The following is a 20229-nucleotide window of genomic DNA, read 5'->3' on the forward strand; positions in this document are numbered from 1 at the left end:
ATTCTAACAGATGAAAGGCTTAACAGGCAATCAATTTTTCAATGTATAATTTCAGTTACATCACACTGTAAATTTTTGCTATAAATTCTGTGTTACGATTGAACCCTCCGCTATCACCTGATGAAGGAGCGTCGCTCCGAAAGCTAGTGTGCTTCCAATTAAACCTGTTAGACTATAACCTGGTGTGGTGTGATTTTTAACTTTGACATGGTTGGAGCATTTGTGCTATAGGGAGAGGTTGAATAGGCTAGGGCTGTTTTCCCTGGAGCGTTGGAGGCTGAGGGGTAACCTTATAGAAGTTTATAAAATCATGAGTGACATGGATAGGATAAATAGACAAGTCTTTTACCTGGGGTGGGGGAGGCCAGAACTGGAGGGCATAGGTTTAGGGTGAGCGGGGAAAGATATAAAAGAGACCTAAGGGGCAACCTTTTCACACAGAGGGTGGTATGTATATGGAATGAGCTGCCAGAGGAAGTGTTGGAGGCTAGTACAACTGCAACATTTAAAAGGTATTTGGATGTGTTTATGAATGGGAAGGGTTTGGAGGGATATTGTCCAGGTACTGGCAGATGGGACTAGATTTGGTTGGGATATCCGGTCAGCATGGATGAGTTAGACCGAAGGGTCTGTTTCTGTCCTCTACATCTCTATGACTCTAATAGTAGGCTTGAAGGGCTGTGGAGCCTATTCCTGCTCCTATTTTCCATGTTTTGGCAAGCGATGATGCAGTTTCACTTTCTATAATTCAAACTTTATCTTATTCTAATGTTCTTGCCTTGAAGTCAGAAGGTTATTGATAGATTTGAATACAAAATCAACACAGATACTTCGGAACAGTACTGAATTTATATTGCACAATCTCAAATGTTATCTTTCATAGAGATGTTCAGCCTAGACGTCTACTGCCCTGCTAGATGGATATAAAAAGAAAAGTAATTTCTTAAATTGTAAGAAATGTAAATCCCCAGTTCTGCAGTTCAAGAATGAAAAATTAACACAAATTGTTTATTTATTTGACAAATACAAATTTTACCAGGACCTTCTCAATTATACACAATTCATTCACTTAAGAGCTGTAAATATTTCAAACTTCTATGGTTCTTTGCTAAAAACTGAAAAATGTTTACAGGTACTTCCACAATTGTTCCAGAGCTGAAAAACTAGAAAAATGGATGAGGAGAATCTGAGGAAGAGAGAAAATAATACAATGAAAAATGGGAATCGACCACCTGACAAGCTGGAGTTGGAGAGCATGAGAGAAAATGAACCAAAACATGTGGCTCTAAAACAACAGGCAAGTATGGAATTCCCAACTATATACAATGGAGGACTAGAAAGTTCAACCAATATATATTGCTGTGCAATTCACTTTTTTTTAAGGCAATCGAAACTGTTGGTTAGGTGAGTTGGCCATGCTAAATTGCCCATAATGTTCAGGATGTTTTGGTTCAGTGCATTAGTCAGTGGTAAATATAGAGTAATATGGTAGAGGAATAGGTCTGGGACCCTTTGGAAGGTCGATGTGGGCCAAATGGCCTGTTTCCACACAGTAGGGATTCTATGATTCTTCGTTACAATTATTTGTATTACAAGTAATGTTCACTCATTGTAGGACATAAAATTGAAGACAATGTTGCAGTGATGCCTTCAAAATTGTAATCTTCATTGTACAATTTTCATGTGATAATTCAAATCTCAATAAGGGAAGTCAAATGATTTCTTCAATGGAGAAAACAAACTTCACAGTTCCTCACAATGTACCCAACTGGATCTGAATTAATCAAAGATTTCTATCTATTTCCAATACTTAGTAGTACAATTTAGCATTCTATTCACATTCTATTCTGTCATTGCCAGATATCTTTCTCTTTCACACACACACAAACATGTATACACACTTAGATAGTTAACCATTTTTGCAGGTAAGTTGCTTCTTTCAATTTTGACCTCTATCCACACTCACCCAATCCTCCACCATTATAGTGCCCTTCACAAAGTTGGTTAGTTTGAATTGAGTTTCTGAACCAACAAAGTACAGCCAATCATCTTAGCAAGCCAAGTTAAGAGACGTTGTCCTTTAGTACTTCAATATTCTCACTGAAGCACAGTAAACGCAAACATGGCTACAATTTTAATTTACTCGAAACCCATTTACTTACAAAGAGTTTAATTACATGTAACTCTAGCTCCATAGGAGCATAATTCACTGCACTAACAATCATAAAGTCCAAACCTTTTTGGATGAAACAATGCAATCCCTAAGTGATTATGTTCCTGGCTAAAGACTCTAAGGTACGAGTTCAAATCCCAGGTCAGCAGCTCGGGTATTTAACCTCAATTAATTTAATATAAACCAAGAATACAAAACTAGTGTGTGTATGAACTCAGTCAGAGCAGCAGAACATCATGGAATTATAAAATCCCTGCAGTGTGGAATCAGGCCATTCAGCCTATTGAGTCAACGCCAATCCTGTCAGGCTTTGGAGAATTAGGAGGTGAGTTACTTGCTGCAAAATTCCAAGCCAATTTCCAGCTTTTTAAGAGAATATTTATATGGCTTGTTGTTGTGGTTCTGTTCGCCAAACTGGGAGTTTTTGTTGCAAATGTTTCGTCCCCTTTCTAGGTGACATCCTCAGTGCTTGGGAGCCTCCTGTGAAGCTTGTCCAGGCCAGTGTCTGGTCAATGGTAATCCCCAGAATGTTGTTAATTAGGGATTCAGTGATAGTAATGTGAAGGAGAGAGGGTTAAATTCTCTCTTATTAGAAATGTTCATTGCCTGGTATTTGTGTGGCACAAATGTTACTTGCCACTTATCAGATCGAGCTTAGATACTATCCAAGTCTTGATACATAGGAACAGAGACTGATGCAGTATTTGAGGAGTCATGAAGATTGCTGAATACTTTGCAATCATCAACAAATTACTTTCTGATCTTCTTATGTAAAGAAAACCTTAGCTGAAGTAGCTGAAGCTGGCTGCTACCCCTAGGACACTGAGCAACTCCTGCTGAGATGTCCCAGGACTGAGTTAATTAAAGTCCAAAAACAAAAGCACCTTCTCATGTGCCAGCTTTGACTCCAACCAACTGAGAGTTTTCCCCGATTCCCATTGACTCCAGTTTTGCGAGCACTCCTGATGATGGAAGGAAGGCCAAAGATGACTGAGAAAAATGCAAGGTGATGCTTCCTGCTCTAGGCTAAATGTCGGAGTGTCCAGGGATATTGTTGCAACTTTTGAGTACACATCGAGGATGGAAATGACACAGCTGGAAAGGAATCAGCAAAGGGAGCCTAGGAGCATGCACAGCAATGGCCAGGACTCAACAAGAAATATCGACAGTGCTCAGTCAGTTCCAAATGATGCCAACCAAGGTCAGGGAAACACTGAGCATTGGTGCAAAATCAAAACTATACCGCAAGTGAAGTAATTACTTCACAGAAAAATATCTGACCATAATGTCAGAGACAGCTCAGAATGTCAAGGAATTCTTTTTCTCTAGCTTCATGGACTAGGAGACAATCCAATACCAATAGTTTTCAAGGTGGTAGTTCATGGAGGTCTGCCTCCTTGTATTTCCACACACATGATCAGGATTTCCAAACTTACAAAAACCAGCAGAGGGGAGCTCTAGTGCTGAGGGTGTCCTGCAGAGGTGCACTTGCATCCTCTTCAGTTTCACCTCTGGAGGCAATGAGGTAACTAGGAAGGGGGAGGAGATGTGGCAGCTTCCTGGGTATCCTGAGATTATACCCCAGTGTGGCTTGCTAACACTCCTCCCCACTGTTGGCACACAATTGTCCTGTCAGGAGGAGGAGGGGCACCTAGAACCTAGTCAAATGTGATCTATGTCTAACCACAAATGCCTAAAGACTGAGGTGAATATATCTGCACTGCTGGAAGTCACAGTAGAACGGTGTAACAGTAACATTTCTGACTGAGCCATTTCTTCATCTGAACTGATAGGTCTTGAAGAAGGGTCACCAGACCCAAAAGGTTAACTCTGCTTTCTCTCCATAGATGCTGCCCGACCCGCTGAGTTTCTCTAGCAATTTTGTTTTTGTTTATGACCTCCCAATGTTGCCCGGTAGACTGGAAGAGCACCTTCATGGAAGCATTGTCAAACTGTGGAAACACACATTATGTGCTCTGAGACATCATTGCAGAATAGCAGATAGCTGATGAGGCTATACAGAGAGGAAGAAAAGAAAGATTAGAAGGATCTAGCAGCAGCTGTGGTCTGAAGGCATCCAATGACAAAGCAAGTCTGCTGCTACTGGATAGCGGAGAATAAAAGCTGGCCTATAAATACAATCATTCAACCCTGTAAGGTAACTGTAGGATTTTTAACCTTTTGCGCACCGCTGCCACATAATTGGTTGACCATTTCATCCAGGAATACCTAATGATTTGGCCACCATGTGAATGCACGTAGTCAGTTGACCCAGCTGTGAGTCCCACATTTCTGGTCGCACAGTTGGGACACTTAATGCTACTGGAAGATTCTGATTACAAATACAACGTCAGCCTGGAAGAATAGTCTTATTATACATTGGAACAACAAATGGAGGAAAATGGCAGACATGTTTGCAATTCTGAAAGTATGGTTGGTGTCAATGAATATTTTGTTTTTGAGGGGTCCTGAGTAGAAGGAGCATTTTAGCAGGATTAGATGGAAAATATTCTGAATAGACAGTGAAAAAGAATATTTTTGTATAGTTACGAGGCTTTGGAATGCATTTCTAGTGTAACCTGGATAAAAATTGTCAATATTAAACATCAAACTGGATAGTGGCTAAAGGAAACAGAGGAGCAGTGATATATAAGAAAACCAAATAGATAAAAGAGAATAGAATAACTTGCTCACATTGAGAATAAGCATTAGCACAAACTGATATGTGCCAAGTGGCTTAGTTCCATAATGGAACTTCTCTGTACTTCCATGCAAGTGCAATCTGTCTCCTCACTTTGCTGATGAGTTAAAAAGGAAGAAGAATTTGAATTGAATTGAATTGAACTTGTTTTCACGTATACTGAGGCACAGTGAAAAGCTTTGTCGTGCGAGCAATACAGACAGATCACATAGTTAAGTAGCATAGATAAGTAAATAATAGGTAAACAGGAGCAAAAACAAAAACACAGGTACAGGAGAATGTTAAGTATGTGAGTCCATTCAGTATTCTAACAACAGTAGGGTAGAAACTGTTATGAAACTGGCTGGTGCGTGTGTTCAGGCTTCAGTACCTTCTCCCTGATGGTAGAGGTTGTAGAAAAGCCTTGCCAGCGTAGGATGGATCTTTGAGAATGCTGGTGGCCTTTCCTTGACAGCGGGCCTGGCAGATGGATTCTGCAGATGGGAGATTGGCCTTTGTGATTGTCTGGCCTGAGTTTACTTCCCTCTGTAACTGTGTCTGATCTTGAATGGTACAGTTGCCATACCAGATAGTGATACATCCAGACAGAATGCTCTCAAATCTCTATAAAAGGGTATTTGCTGTCATGCCAAATTTTCCCAGCTGCCTGAGGAAGAAGAGACGTTGTTGGGCCTTTGTAACCAGTGCGTCCACATGAAGAGTCCAAGAAAGCTTGTTGTGGATGACCACTCCTCCCAGGAGCTTGACACTCTCCACTCGTTCTATCTCTGTGTGCCAATGTGTAGGGGGGCATGAGTAAATCCCACCAAAAGTCAACAATGAGTTCCTTGGTTTTGCCAACACTGAGATCTAGGTTGTTCTCAATGCACCATTTTCTCAGGTCTTCCACCTCCTGTCTGTAGTCTGTTTCATCGCCATCTGAGATTCGACCGACTTTGGTGGTGCCATCAGCAAACTTGTATTTGGCGATGCAATCATGGGTATACAGTGAGTACAGTAGGGGGCTGAGTATGCACCCCTGAGGGGCTCCAATGTTGAGTATTAGTGAGGATGAAATATTGTCCCCAATCTTCACTGATTGTGGCCTGTGGGTCAGGAAACTGAGGATTCAGTTGCAGAGAGTGTGGTTTTGTCCAAGATCACCAAGTTTAGTCATCAGTCTGAAGGGGATAATAGTGTTGAAGGCTGAACTGCAGTCAATGAGTAGATTCTTAAGTGAAGGGCAAGTGATATGGCATCTGACGTGGATCTGTTGGTCCAAAGACAAATTGGAGTGGGTCAAGAGTAGTGGGGAGGCTGGAGTTGATTAATGTCATGACCAGCCTTTCAAAGCACTTCATGACCACCAAAGTTAGGGCCACTGGGCAGTAGTCATTGAGACATGCTGCATGAATCTGTGAAGGCACAGAGATTATGTTGGTTCTCTTGAAACAAGCAGCGACAGTGCCCTGCTGCAGGGAGAGGTTGAAGATGTCCTCTGCCAGTTGATCTGCACATGCTCTGAGTGCATGGCAATAGACAATAGACAATAGGTGCAGGAGTAGGCCATTCTGCCCTTCGAGCCTGCACCACCATCCAATATGATCATGGCTGATCATCCTTAATCAGTATCCTGTTCCTGCCTTATCTCCATAACCCTTGATTCCTCTATCCTTGAGAGCTCTATCCAACTCTTTCTTAAATGAATCCAGATACTGGGCCTCCACTGCCCTCTGGGGCAGAGCATTCCATACACCCATCACTCTCTGGGTGAAGAAGTTTCTCCTCATCTCTGTCCTAAATGGTCTACCCCGTATTTTTAAGCTGTGTCGGGGCCTGGTACTCCATCTGGTCCCACTGCTTTCCTTGGATTCACATGAAGGAAAACTGATCTGACCTCTGATGCAGTGACTGTTGGGATAGGTTTGTCAGGACTTGTCGGAATAGGTGTTAGCTCTCCTCCGAAGTTGTGCTCAAAGCGAGTATAGAAGAAGAAGAATTTCAAGGCCCTGTAGAGGGAGCAGGAGAATGGTGAGAATGAAATAGCTGGGGCTTTTATCCTTAGAACCCAGAAGATTAAGAGGAAATTTCCTTCAGGAACTTGAGACAGTGAGATAAGAACACAATTTCAGCTGGAAAATCGGAACACATAAAGCTTGTTTCAAATTAGTGCACAGCTATCAGATCAAAAGCAGGGAAAAGTGAAAAAATGTTCTTTTGATGCATGAAAGGTATCAGATCCTGAAGAATCATGCAGTGGATATGTGCATTACATCTTATTTGGCCTTACAGTTATCTTTGTGAGTATTTATACTACTTGTTATCTGAGGTGCTACCTGCTGTCTTTCATAAGGCTTTGGCAGGCACCATCATGGCTGCCGGGATGGCTGCCTTCATTTTTACTAATGAAGGGCTTATGCCCAAAACGTCGATTCTCCTGCTGCTGCGATGCTGCCTGACCTGCTGTGCTTTTCCAGCATAACACTCTTGACGCCCACCATCATGGCTGCCAGCTGCCTTTGCCACTCACATGCCTCATGGAAGTGTTCTGTCTCACCAATTGTGCACTGAATTTGCATATTTTTAATGAAAATTTTTCAAAATAGTGGCCTGTGAACAACAGGGTCAGGACTCAGAAGTTATACAGATTTGATAATCAAGCCCAATGTTCAGGTTTGTGATATTTCATCAGGAATGATGAAAGATTAGGTTTAATTTTCTCTCCACAGATGCTGCCAATCCTGCTGATTAATTCCAGCATTTTCTGCTTTTTAAAAAAAATTTCCATCATCTGCATTATTTTATTTTTATATCCAAAATAAGTTAAACCTGGACATTAAAGTAAACTGTAGTAGGGAACAGACAGGTCAACAGAGGTACTGGTATCATACAGTGCATCATCAAACAGGGAACAGTAGGCATTTCATTTGGACTTATCAGCAAAAGGAAAAAGATCCTGAAATTATTTAGGTAACAATTAGATGATGCAATTTAGGGAGTGCAGGGATTTTCTGGTGAACAAAATTAAGATGGTAAATCTCTATGCAACAGAAGATGGTCAGTTTTTGTTTGCCTCTGATTGGTTTATATTTAATATTACTATTGTTATCAACTATTAAATAAGGAGCTAAATCTTGTTTACTCCAAGTGCTTACTGTTGCACTACATTAGTCTTTATAGCTCAGATTTTTAACAGCACACCATTTGAAATATGTCTGTGCCAGTCACCAAAGATCTGACTACACTACTCCCATTTTCTAGCTCTTTGCTCATAGTCCTGGAGTCTGTATCAATGCAAGGGAATATCTAAGTATTGATAATGTTGCAAGAATTTCTGACTCAACCACTTTTCAGGCAGTGAGTTCCAGATACCCACCTTTCGCTGAATGAAAACATTTCCCTTCATCTCTCCTCTTAGCCTTCTACAAAACCGGGTCCTTGGCTATTGACTCTTTAATGAACAGGAATGCCTTCCTAGCCATCAATCTATACTTTTCATAACCTTATACACCTCCATTACATGCTCTCTCAATCATTGCAGCTTCAAGGAAAACAATCCCAGTCTTTCCAATCTTTCCTCATATATCAGACCTTCCAATGCAGGCAGCATCCTGGTGAATCTCCTCTGCACCCTCTTCAATGTGGCCACAACTCCAGCTGTGGGCCAATCTGTGTTTGACACAATTCTAGTATAACCTCCCTACATTTTCATTCTGTGTCTCAGCCAATAAAGCCAAGTATTCCATATGCCTTCTTGACCACCTGCACTGCTACCTTCAGGGATCTGTGGATATGTACACTAAGTACTGACCTACAGTACTTTCCAGGATCCTATACTATTCATAGTGTAATCCCTGGCCACTTCAAGTGTGTGACCTTACACTTTTCTGAACTGAATTCTATTTTCCACTGCTCTACTCAGCTGACCAGTCCAATATAATCCTCCATATTATTATTTTTCATGTCATCCATAAGCTTCTTGATCATACCCTCTACATTTATATCAAAATTAATGGACACCACAAACAGCGAAGGCTCAGCATTGAGCCCTGTGGCACCCCACTGTTGTGAAGGATGTTGGACTGACAGTCAGAAATCACACAAACACCAGGCCATAGTCCAACAGGTTTATTTGAAATCACAAGCTTTCAGAGTGCAGCCCCTTCATTAGACTTCCAGTGAAAGAAACACCTCTGCCTAACACACCCTGCTTCATGCCTGTCAGACATTTTTGGATCCAAAGTGCCCCTTTGCCTTGAATCTCAAAGCTCTTACTTTCTTGACCAATCTGCCATGAGGGAATTTATTAAAAGCCTTGCTAAAATTCATGTAAATTACAACATTGATTTTTTTTTAGGCATTAAGTCAGATGGTCTGTTAACAGTAATAATTCACACAATAGCAATTAACTGTGCAAGCTTTGCATGTTGCTACTCAGCAAAATAAACAGCAATTTAGCACAATACATAATTAAACTTTGGCTAAATACTAAATTCTATTCCAGTGATTTACACAAGTTTAAGGCAAGTCCAATTTAAGTAAAGATAAATAATTTGATGAGGCAGTTTTAGTGAATTCATGAATGCCTTACTTACATTAGACATTAAGTTTGTAATTATTTGTAAATGTATTGTTGGCATCACTCCACACCCCTGCTTCGCAAACCTAGCATCATTATTAGATTACAGAATTTAATTCTGCTGGAAGTTTGATGGAACTGGAATACTTTGGGACAGGAGATGAGTTCATGCTAGTGTTGGCCTGGGCTCAGTCTGTTACCTGTGATTTAGGAAGATGTGGACTCAAGTTCCACTCCAGAAACTTAAGTGTGTGCAACAGAATTTTCCTGTCCCTCCTGTGAATGGTGGGAAAGGTGAGAAAATACTGTGAGAATTTTAAAAATCAGATGTTTGATGTTGTGAAAACTTCTACTGTTTTCCCCTTCAAGTTGTAAAAGGCGATTCAGAACTGAGTGGTGACTATCTTACTTCCATACATTTGCAGTTCATTATAGCTCACTTTATTTAAGATGGCCCTTCATCCCTCTTACCTTGCTATTGATGCTGAGTATCTGTGACTAGAGTGTTGGAGACCAGGGTCATGTGAATACCCAGCAACACAGTGTGCTGGTGCTGGGTCTCCATGGTGACCACCACCCTGTCCATGGACCCAGCCAGACACATGCATGCCAGAGTCATAATGTTACCAATAACATTGGTGGCTCCTCCAGTCTTTGATCAAGTTTACTGAGTACCTCTGTTAAGCCTGCCTAATGTTCCTTTACCATGCATGTGCAGGTGGACAAGGTCACTCACGGTAAATAACAGGAAGATCATCGCCTACATGGAATTGAGTGGGTGCCTGATCTCCAGTGATCCTTTAAGTGTCAGAAATCTTTCTTTCTCAACCAGCTGCAGAGATGTGCTAGTCATGTGCTCACTGCATTGCGTTCCTCAGTCTCATCTAGCACTGAGGTGGAAGTCTCTGAGCAGCTGGAGGCCTTGTTGGTGCACTGTCGGAGGGTTCCTCGGAAGTGGAGTTGCTGATGAGGGTCTTTGGCGCTGACTTCTTTCTGAGGGTCAGCTGGATGACATTAATGCCCAGATCAGAGAAGAGAGGGAATGAGTTGTTCAGGAAGGATATAAACTTGTGCACATGAAAGATGAGTGAATACTGGTGATGATGGGAGAACAGCACAGCACAATGACGCTCATTGGGTTGATTGGCAATTGAGGACTTCTATCCCCATGTGACCAGTCAGACTCTTCATTTGCCAAATCCTGGATTTGTCTTTGCCTGGTTATGGGCCAATATTCACTGCAACAAGACTATAGGAGGGATTGACTGAGATGGAAATGGATGGAAGAATAGTTAGTGACAATGCATAGGCACGAGGCAGGGAGCAACATATCAGATAGTAAGTGAGCAGGATGTATAGAGGGTCGATAGTGTCAATAGTTTGGGAGGATGAAGAGATTGAGAGCTGTTCAGTGGACATAATGCACACAGTGAGAGCTATAACCCATGAGGCTTGATGGTATCTGCCTGCAGTGGCACAGTTAGAGAATGGTTTCCAGCCTATGAGTATGGGGTAGCAGAGAGAAGATGGTAAAACATATCCTTGCAGAGTGCAGAAGATCATTGACCTTCTCACTGCACTGCTGGACGTTTCTCTTACCAGGGACATAGCACTGATCCAGGCTGCAGTCTGTGAACAGTCTGGCTTGGTCTGATATCATGGCCTCCCATGGCTGTTGATTGGAAAAAGATTGCTCTCCTCTCCACCATCCCATTCACCGACAAATCCAGGTCCCTGTTTGTGAAGCAGGCAGAGAGCCATCCTTTCCTCTGGACCATTTGTTGAATGTTGAGGCTTAAGCATCACAGTGTGAGGGACAGTTCCTGGTGGGTAATGCCTGAAGTGATGTGCTGTTCACCTTTAAATATGGCACTTGAGGCCTGAAAGCTGGTAGATCCCAGCAGTGTCAAGCAAGTCTGATTCTGTGACCATGGGATTCCTCAAAAAAGGTGTCCAAGAGCGTAGTGAATGAGCTGAAGGGTAAGAGATTGTGTAAACACGGTCATGCTGAGCCTTTGCACACCCAGTGCCATAAATCTCATTAACTGAGAAAGGGAAAGTTCTGCTCATGAACTAGGCTCATACTTAGTGCAATGCAAAAAGAATGCTGAGCTGTCAGTGACTCTTTATTTCTTGAATAAGGCAAGAAACCAAGACCCTGACAACCTGTGCAAGGTGGATCGAAAAGATTCAATGCCAATATTTGAAAAGATGCTGAGGAATTCATTTGGCGTCTTGACTTATTGCTTAATTAAGGATCATACAGGCCTTATTATGTTTGTGCGATCTGACTGTTCTCAAATTGATTACTGCACTTGTCTGTTGTAATTATGATTAAAGTGTACTTCATAGGCTGTGAAGTAGTTTGAGCTATCCTGAGTAAAACATGCTATACAAATGCAAGTCCTTTTGTATTAGCAATGTGATGTCTCAGTGGAAAGATCTCTGAACTTCACATAGTATGAAAGGAGTAGAACTAATCCACAGTCTGTGCTGAACCAGCTGATCTCAACTTGATGGGTGCTGGTGGATGCAGTTTCTGGGCATGCTATAATTGCTGGTGATGTCAGAGTATGAGAAAGCAGAAAATTAGTCAAATTTCCATCTTCTCATGTCCATGCACCAACCTGGAAATGGCAATACATGTATGTTGGTGTGGTGGTTGAAGACAGCATTGGATCTGGCTGTGGTATTCTCCACAATAAAACACCCTTCCTGCAGTTTTCTGTTGAGGCTTTCACAGGAATCACAAGAATATGGGAAAAGGAGCAGAGAGTGACCATCAGTCATAAATCTGTACTATGGAGAAAGTGTCAACATCTTCAGGAAGGATAGAGAAAGAAGAAATTGATGATAAAAGCAGGTACACAAATAAACTTGCTTGGAGAAATGTTTATTTGAAGGTTTGCTACATTAACAGAGCATTTGAATTACAGAAGGAAATGGTGATCAAATAGAGAAAATCCAAATCACAAGGAAATTGTGAAAAACACAATATTTGATTTGAACTGTGGTTAAGAATTCTGGTTTCATAGAAAGGTTTTAATATACCTCCAAGTTAGGATCTGCAGATACATTTTGCAATTACATTTGTTTACCTTCAATGTAACTGCTCTCATGAATGAATTTTCTATCATTCTAGGCAGTGATTTTGGAAGGATGTTTCATTGAGCTGTGACCAATTTTATACAGCAGGTCAGTGCATTGCCAATGAGAACATACAACCAACAATATGCCACTGCACAAGAATGAACTGAATATGAAGCTAGATTTCCTGTAACAATTTGTACCACCATGTTTTACTTGTTAAAATATGTGCATCTATACTTTGACACAGAAAAATTACAGATGTTTGAGACTTTGACAGAAGCATACCAGCAGACTAACATTTAGGCTGACATGCTAGATTTGGGTTGACTTTTTGTGGGCAGAACTTCCACCTGCTCAAAATATTAACATAAGCACAGCTAAAGGCTCTTTGCACTCTCTATGTCCTGAATTTCAATATGACTTGTTGGAGAACAGAGAACCACTTTGATTTATATTGGTGTTGCTGCATAGACCCCTAAAGAAAAATGGTGAGATTTAAAAAGAAACAAAATAAGGAAATGGCTAAGAGAGCAACAAGTTATCATGTGGTGGTGTGGTGGTGTGGTGTCTGGAATTTCAGCTCCTCAGATAAGCCACCTTCAGCTGAACTTCCTATCTCTTCAATGGGTGTGCAATCCCGATACTCAAAAATGCTAATGGTATCTATGTTGCACAATTTCTATTTGACTTTGGAAAATCCACAGGATTCTGCAACCAAAGTCCTCAGTGAGCTTATCTTTGTACTTTGGTGCATTATTCATTACAGACAATCAGAGCCAATCTCCTTACCTAAATTGGCAAAGATGTCATTCTAATATTTTATTGTAATTGCTCAGAATGCGGTTACCTAATGCAGATAATATAATCAAAACAAGGTTTTCTTTCTCTTAATCTGGTTTTGAGAGAGATGGGACACTGCAAGGTAACTAATAAGGGTTTACTGGATTGAAACTAAAATCACAGCTTGGAATAACAATTGGCCCAGGAACAGTAAATAAAATGGCTTATTTTGTGCAATTGGTGTCACCCAAATGATTGTGGTATCTTTTCAGATAAATGAATTAGATTTGTTCTTGAGGTGAAATTGTTGATGGCATAAAATAACAACATGGGTTAACTGTACAGATGATTGTAAATGAGTTCAGAAGACCATAAGACTTAGGAGTGGAAGTAAGGCCATTCGGCCCATCGAGTCCACTCCGCCATTCAATCATGGCTGATGGGCATTTCAACTCCACTTTGTGGATTGGACAGATGAATGTCAAATAAAATTGAGTGCAGTGATATACATTTGGAGCAAGCAAAGGAGAGGAAATATAGTTAAATGATAACACTTTATAAAGAAGTACAACTGCAGAGACTTTGGCTTCAGATCAACAAATTTTCAAAAAAGGAGGCCAAGATAATGAACCTTTTTAAATAATGTATGGGAGCCTTGGTATTTTCACTGGGTTAATAAATATGTTCAAAGACTTCTTGATTATCTATAGGGTATCTCTTGGAATAATTATGCAAAACATTCTCTCAAGAATCACAAATAGGTCATATGTTTTCTATCAATGAATAAAGTTTGCCCAAGCTGTTGACAGATTGGGCTAAATGGTCTTTTGTTCATTGTTTTCTTGTTAAAGCATTTTTTTTCTCCTTTCTGCTTCTCCTTGTAAAGGTTGGTTTGATCAGTGGTGTCAGCCTCATTGTAGGAACAATGATTGGCTCTGGAATCTTTATCTCGCCTAAAGCTGTTTTATCCAATACTGGAGCAGTGGGACCTTGTTTGATTGTCTGGTCAGCTTGTGGAGTCCTAGCAACATTAGGTAAGCAAAAAAATAACATCCTAACCAATTTGTTTCAGACCACAGATATTCTAACCTGTCATAGAATAAAGAGAAATTGTTGCAAAAAGAATGATGTACTTTGGAATATTATAATATTTTTCCTTTACAACAAAAATCAAAAAATAATTGCCATATCTCTCAACTGCAGAGGAAAGGATATGATTAGACATGGAAATAATTATTAATCTATACAGTTAAAGGTTTACATCTTTTTAGTGCCATAAAGAATGGAAAAGTGTCTATTATCTTATGAAGATGAAATGTAATGCTTGATTAAAAATTCCCAGTCATTAAAATTGAACCACTATTTGTTCGCTTTCCATAATATTGTTAAAAATCAATTAAAATAAAAATTTCACAAATCACTTATAATATCTCAATCCAAATGTCAAAACCTCTTTCACCAACTCCCATAAACAGTTTCTCATTTTGAAGATTAAATATGCAATTATACAATGAACACTCAAAATTATGAAAGAATTCAGAAAAGAGTGCAAATGTACCAGGCTATTATTAACCAGTTCAAAATACTCCAGGAATTTGTTGTTGTTCTACATAACATACTTCTTCGTGTCAGCTTTATTCCTAATAAACAAATTTTTAATTATTAAGAAGGTGAAAGGTTATCAGGGGTAGATGGGAATGCAGAGTTATCAGCCATGATTTTATTGAATAGTGGGCAGACTCAGTGGGTTGAATGGCCTATTCCTACTCTTAATTCATATATTCGTATGTCCCACAAATGTTTGCTCCTCTACCCAAGGGAAGACTTCCAACCTAATATGGTGGAGGGTTTTTTTTTAGGACTGGAGGCCTGTGACCAGTGGTGTTTCAGTAGTGGGTCCACTTGTGTTTGCCATTTACATAAGTGATTGGATGAGAATATAGGAGGCACAGTTAATAAGTTTGCAGATGACACCAAAATTGGTGGTAAGGTGGACAGTGAAAAATGTTATCTAAGAGTACAATGGGATCTTGATCAGTTGGGTCAAAAGGCTAAGAAATGGCTGATGGAATTTAATTTGTATGACTGTGAGGTACGGATGAAGGGAGATTTAGAAATCTAAAGATAAAAATTGAGGCAATAGAAAGGTATATCAATGTGGCTTTGTGAAACAGGAAGGAACAGAAATAGAAACTGACTAATGCATCAGAGAGTAAGATCCATGTAGAGCGTAAAATCATGAAGTGTCTTTATAAGCATGTGTAGAGTATTTACAATAACATAAGTTAATGAGGAACAATAATAGAGATAGATAGTTTAGATTACCATTACAATATAAGATTGTAGGTTGACTAAGGTTGAAAAATAAATGTTCCGAAGGCACATAATATTTTAAGGAAAATTGCTTTAAGCTTGCATAGAGGGTGGCGGGTTTGGATGAGAAGAGATTTAGAAATTTAAAGTTGAGGCAATAGAAAGGTTTGTCAATGTTAATTTGTGGAACAGGAAGGATCAGAAATACAAAATGCTGCCAGAATGGAAAAGAAGGATGAATGACCCTGACATGAAAGAATTACATCAGGATGTCTTGGCTTGGAAATTTGGAAGGCTGAATCAATAAACATGGAGGTTAAAAATAGCAAGGGTCAGAAAGCACCAGTGGAAATAATTTACAGTCTCCCTAAAAAGTATTTATACTTTTGGACAGAAAATTAAATAAGAAAGTATTGAAGCTTGTAACAATGACAATGCAATGGTTGTGGAGGTCTTTGATTTGCATATTTACCAAAACAATCAGATTTGCCAAAAGTGGACTGCAAGTTGATTTTGAAGAATGTTTTTCTAGAAATGCATTTTCTGGTGCAATATATTACGTTGTGGATAAAGCTGTTTTGTATCTAGTGTTATGAAATGAGCAAGGTTAATTAGTAATCACATGGTAAAAGTTCACCTTGGGGAACTAATGATTTACAGCACATTTGAATTGGACATTAACACTGAGATTTCATGCTCTGTGAAGTAAGTTTTGGGGAAGGCAAATTTGGTGATGATAACATCCCTCTCCCACCAGTGAGAAAACTCATCATATCAAACACAAGTTAGGAACTTAAGGGCTATCTGGTGAGCTTCTCATCCAGACAGGAGTCTTGACACTGAATTACCTTCTAACATGAGACTTCCAGCCAATCAGAGGCTGGCAGTCTCAGGGACTGTTACTAAAGGCCCAGGCTGTGCAGTAATTGCTGCAAAAAGAGTTGTACTAGTAAGCAGAAAAGTGTTTTCTTTCATTAAAAACCTTGTTGGTTTGTTCTAATAAGACCATGGCTTTCTAAGCACATTGTTATTACTTGTTTATTAATAGATTCCAGCACTTACCCAGCGATTGATACCAGGCGAACTAGTTTGTAGGTGAGGGCCATGGGAAGGGACGGTCAGGGTCAATAATCTAAAGCTATTGGGGAAGTTTTTAAACAGCCACCCTCTGTCCCATTGCCTCTAAATTGGGCAAATGAAGGCTCCTACCAACCCAGCAGGCAGGATGCTTGGTTTTCCTATCAGGAAGGCAGCCACTTTCCTTGCCTGGCAGAATGGCAGATAATATGGACTGAATAGTGGTGGGGTGTTGTTTGAGGCTTGTAGGTGGTAATGAATTGACCACATAGGATCTTAATTTCTGGAGGATGAGAAGATGGCCCATGGGCCTTCTGATCCAGAATTCACTTGTTAACATTGGTAGAAAGAGACAAGTATCTATCCTGGCTGAAACAGCAATTTTTTTGTCTTTCTTGCCACTTTCCTCACCACTTCCAGGAAGGGGAAAATTGCACTCTACTAAATTTGAAACTTAAGCAAAACCAACTATGCCAAAACAAGGGAAGAGCTGGATATGATTACTTGGGAAAGAAAAGGGTTATAATGGTGTAAGGCATGTACAACATTTAAGGATATTGAACATTTTGTCAACCAGCAAAGAGCCATCAAAGAGTTAATAAGTTTAAAAAAAATTAAAATAAACTAGCCAGGAATTTGAAAAGAATTTGTAAGAATTTTTGCAAGTATGTAAAAAGGAAGAAGATTACTTTGTGGTACAGTGGTGTACCTATCTCTGGGCCAGATGGTCTGTGGATAAAGGGAAGTGGTAGATGTAGTGTGATAAAATATATAATGTGTCATTATCATTAGGAACCTGGATTGTAGAATAAAGATAAAGTAGATTTGTGGCTTCAGTTTTGTGATGGTAACCTTTTTAAAAGTTCAGAAAGTCATTTCGAAATAACAGGGAGTCCAGAACTAGAGGGCATAGATTCAGGGTGAGAGGGGAACAATGTAAAAGAGACCTAAGGGGCAACTTTTTCATACAGAGAGTGGTACGAGTCTGGAACGAACTGCCAGAGGAAGTGGTGGAGGCTGGTACAATTGCAACATATAAGAGACATTTGGATAGGTATATGAATAGGAAGGGTTTGGAGAGATATGGGCCGGGTGCTGGCAGGTGGGACTAGATTGCGTTGAGGTATCTGGTCAGCATGGATAGGTTGGACCGACGGGTCTGTTTCCATGCTGTATATCTCTATGACTCTATAACAGTGAACTAACTATATCTCTTCCAAGAAGACCTGTCATTTAAGTCAAATGCATTGATCAAAATTTTGTGTGATTAATTGATGAAATGTTTAAAAAGTTGAATTTTTTTGATCCAGAGAAACAGATGAGGAGCCGTTAGTAGTTTGAATTCTGGATTGAAGAAAGCAGTTTTATATCAGCGGAAAAGCATTTTAGTTTGTGAGATCTCCAAGCTGTGGGAATTTGTCAATGTCTTAGACAGAGTAATGCATCTAAGTTTCCTGAAGACACAGATAGATTTGGATGCAAACTTTGAAGAAGATACAAAAAGGTTTCAAAGAGATACAGATAGATTCAGTGATAAGGAAAAAAGGTCAGACTTAGGTTGCAAGAATAGAAATGCAGAATATCATTTATTATAACAAGTGAAATGTGTAAATGTTGATGTTCAGAGACACTCGGGTACATTTGTACATGGAACATAGAAAGTTAGCATACAAGAACAGCAAAAAGAATTGGAAAAGCAAATGGTGCATTACTATTTGAAGCAAGATGTTTGGAATGCAGGAATAAAGTCTTGCTACAATTATATGGGGCATTTATGAGATCACACCCAAAATACTGCTTATAATTCTGGTCTCCATTTTTCAGTACAGATGTACTTACATTGGAGACAGTAAAGCAAAATTTCAATAAATTGGTCCCTGGGATGAGAGGATTGTCCTGTCATGGCTGAGTAAATTGGGCCTGTACTGCTAGGGTTTAGAAGAATGAGAGCTGATCTGACTGAAACATGAGAGATAATGAAGGGGTTTGACAGGGTAGATATAGAAACATTGTTTGCCCTGGCTGGGGAATTTAGAATAAAGCAAACAAAAGGAGCCAATCATTTAAGTCTCAGACAAGAAATCTTCTTCACTCAGAGGGTTTTTAAAAATTCCTTATATTAGAGGGTTCTCATTGACTGTTTTAGAGCTGAGGTGGAAAGATGAAAGGGCAGCACGAGTGGCTCTGTTTTTAACACAGAAGCCTCACAGTAACAATGATTTGGGTTTGATTCTATCCTTGGGTGACAGTCTGTGTGGAGTTTACATATTCACCCCATGTCTGCTTGGGTTTCCACAAGATGGTCTGCTTTCTTCACACAGTGGAAAGATGTGCAGGTTATATGGATTGGCCGTATTAAATGTGGGGTTGTAGGGTCTGGGTGGGATGCTCTTCAGATGAGCGGGGCAGACTCAATAGCTGAATGGCCTCTATCTGCACTGTCGGGATTCTGTGTTCATTTCTCCGGAAATCAAGGGGAGTATGTGGGAAAGTGAAGTTGAAGGTCCAGATTAGTAATGATCACATTGAACCAAAGATCAATGGGATGTTTCTATATCATAAATTCTTATATTCTCAATTTTAAAAAATGGAATTAAACTAGAATATATCTTTGAAGACTCATTATGTAGACATAATGGTACAAAATGCTCTGATGGTACTTTTCTTATTTTCCCAGGTGCATTGTGTTATGCTGACTTGGGAACAATGATCACAAAATCAGGAGGGGAATATTCATATCTCCTGGAAGCTTTTGGCCCGATTCCTGCATTCTTATATTCCTGGATGTGTATTGTTGTTACGAAACCTTCTTCATTTGCTATAATCTGTCTGAGTTTTGCAGAATATGCAGCCACACCCTTCTATCCTGGCTGTGAGCCCCCACAGATTGTCATCAAATGTCTTGCTGCAGTTGCGATTAGTAAGTATTATTATTGTTCGTAGACTGGACATTCCTCAAACATATATAACTGCTTCTAATTTTATGATTAAACCTGTCAGAGGAACATTATGAACCAACACTCAGACATAGAATAAACAAGTCCCACAGAAGAACAAAATATTCAAAGAGGTATGTTGAATAGGCACAATGTAAATGAATGGGTGTGGCAGACAGATAATGTCATAGAGATGGAAACAGACCCTTCAGTCCAACCCGTCCATACCGACCAGATATCCCAACCCAATCCAGTCCACCTGCCAGCACCTGGCCCATATCCCTCCAAACCCTTCCTATTCATATACGCATCCAAATGCCTCTTAAGTGTTGCAATTGTACCAGCCTCCAGCACATCCTCTGGTAGCTCATTCCATACACGTACCACCCTCTGCGTGAAAAAGTTGCCCCTAAGATCTCTTTTATATCTTTTCCCTCTCACCCTAAACCTATGCCCTCTAGTTCTGGACTCCCTAACACCAGGGAAAAGACTTTGCCTATTTATCCTAGCTATGCCCCTCATAATTTTGTAAACCTCTGTAAGGTCACCCCTCAGCCTCCGACGCTCCAGGGAAAACAGAACCAGCCTGTTCAGCATCTCC

At 40.0% G+C, this 20229-nt stretch overlaps 1 protein-coding gene across 1 annotated transcript in view; it reads left to right on the top strand.

The window, feature by feature from the left end:
- Nucleotides 1–1171: 1171 nt before the first annotated feature.
- Nucleotides 1172–20229, top strand: part of slc7a9 (solute carrier family 7 member 9) — a 52137-nt gene continuing 33079 nt past the window's right edge. The window contains exons 1-3 of the mRNA XM_060838339.1: nucleotides 1172–1297; nucleotides 14189–14336; nucleotides 19370–19612. Of these exons, the coding sequence (XP_060694322.1) occupies nucleotides 1172–1297; nucleotides 14189–14336; nucleotides 19370–19612 (517 nt within the window). The remainder of the gene's footprint in view (nucleotides 1298–14188; nucleotides 14337–19369; nucleotides 19613–20229) is intronic.

Source organism: Hemiscyllium ocellatum, chromosome 17 (assembly GCF_020745735.1).
Source record: "Hemiscyllium ocellatum isolate sHemOce1 chromosome 17, sHemOce1.pat.X.cur, whole genome shotgun sequence".
Classification (NCBI taxonomy): Eukaryota; Metazoa; Chordata; class Chondrichthyes; order Orectolobiformes; family Hemiscylliidae; genus Hemiscyllium; species Hemiscyllium ocellatum.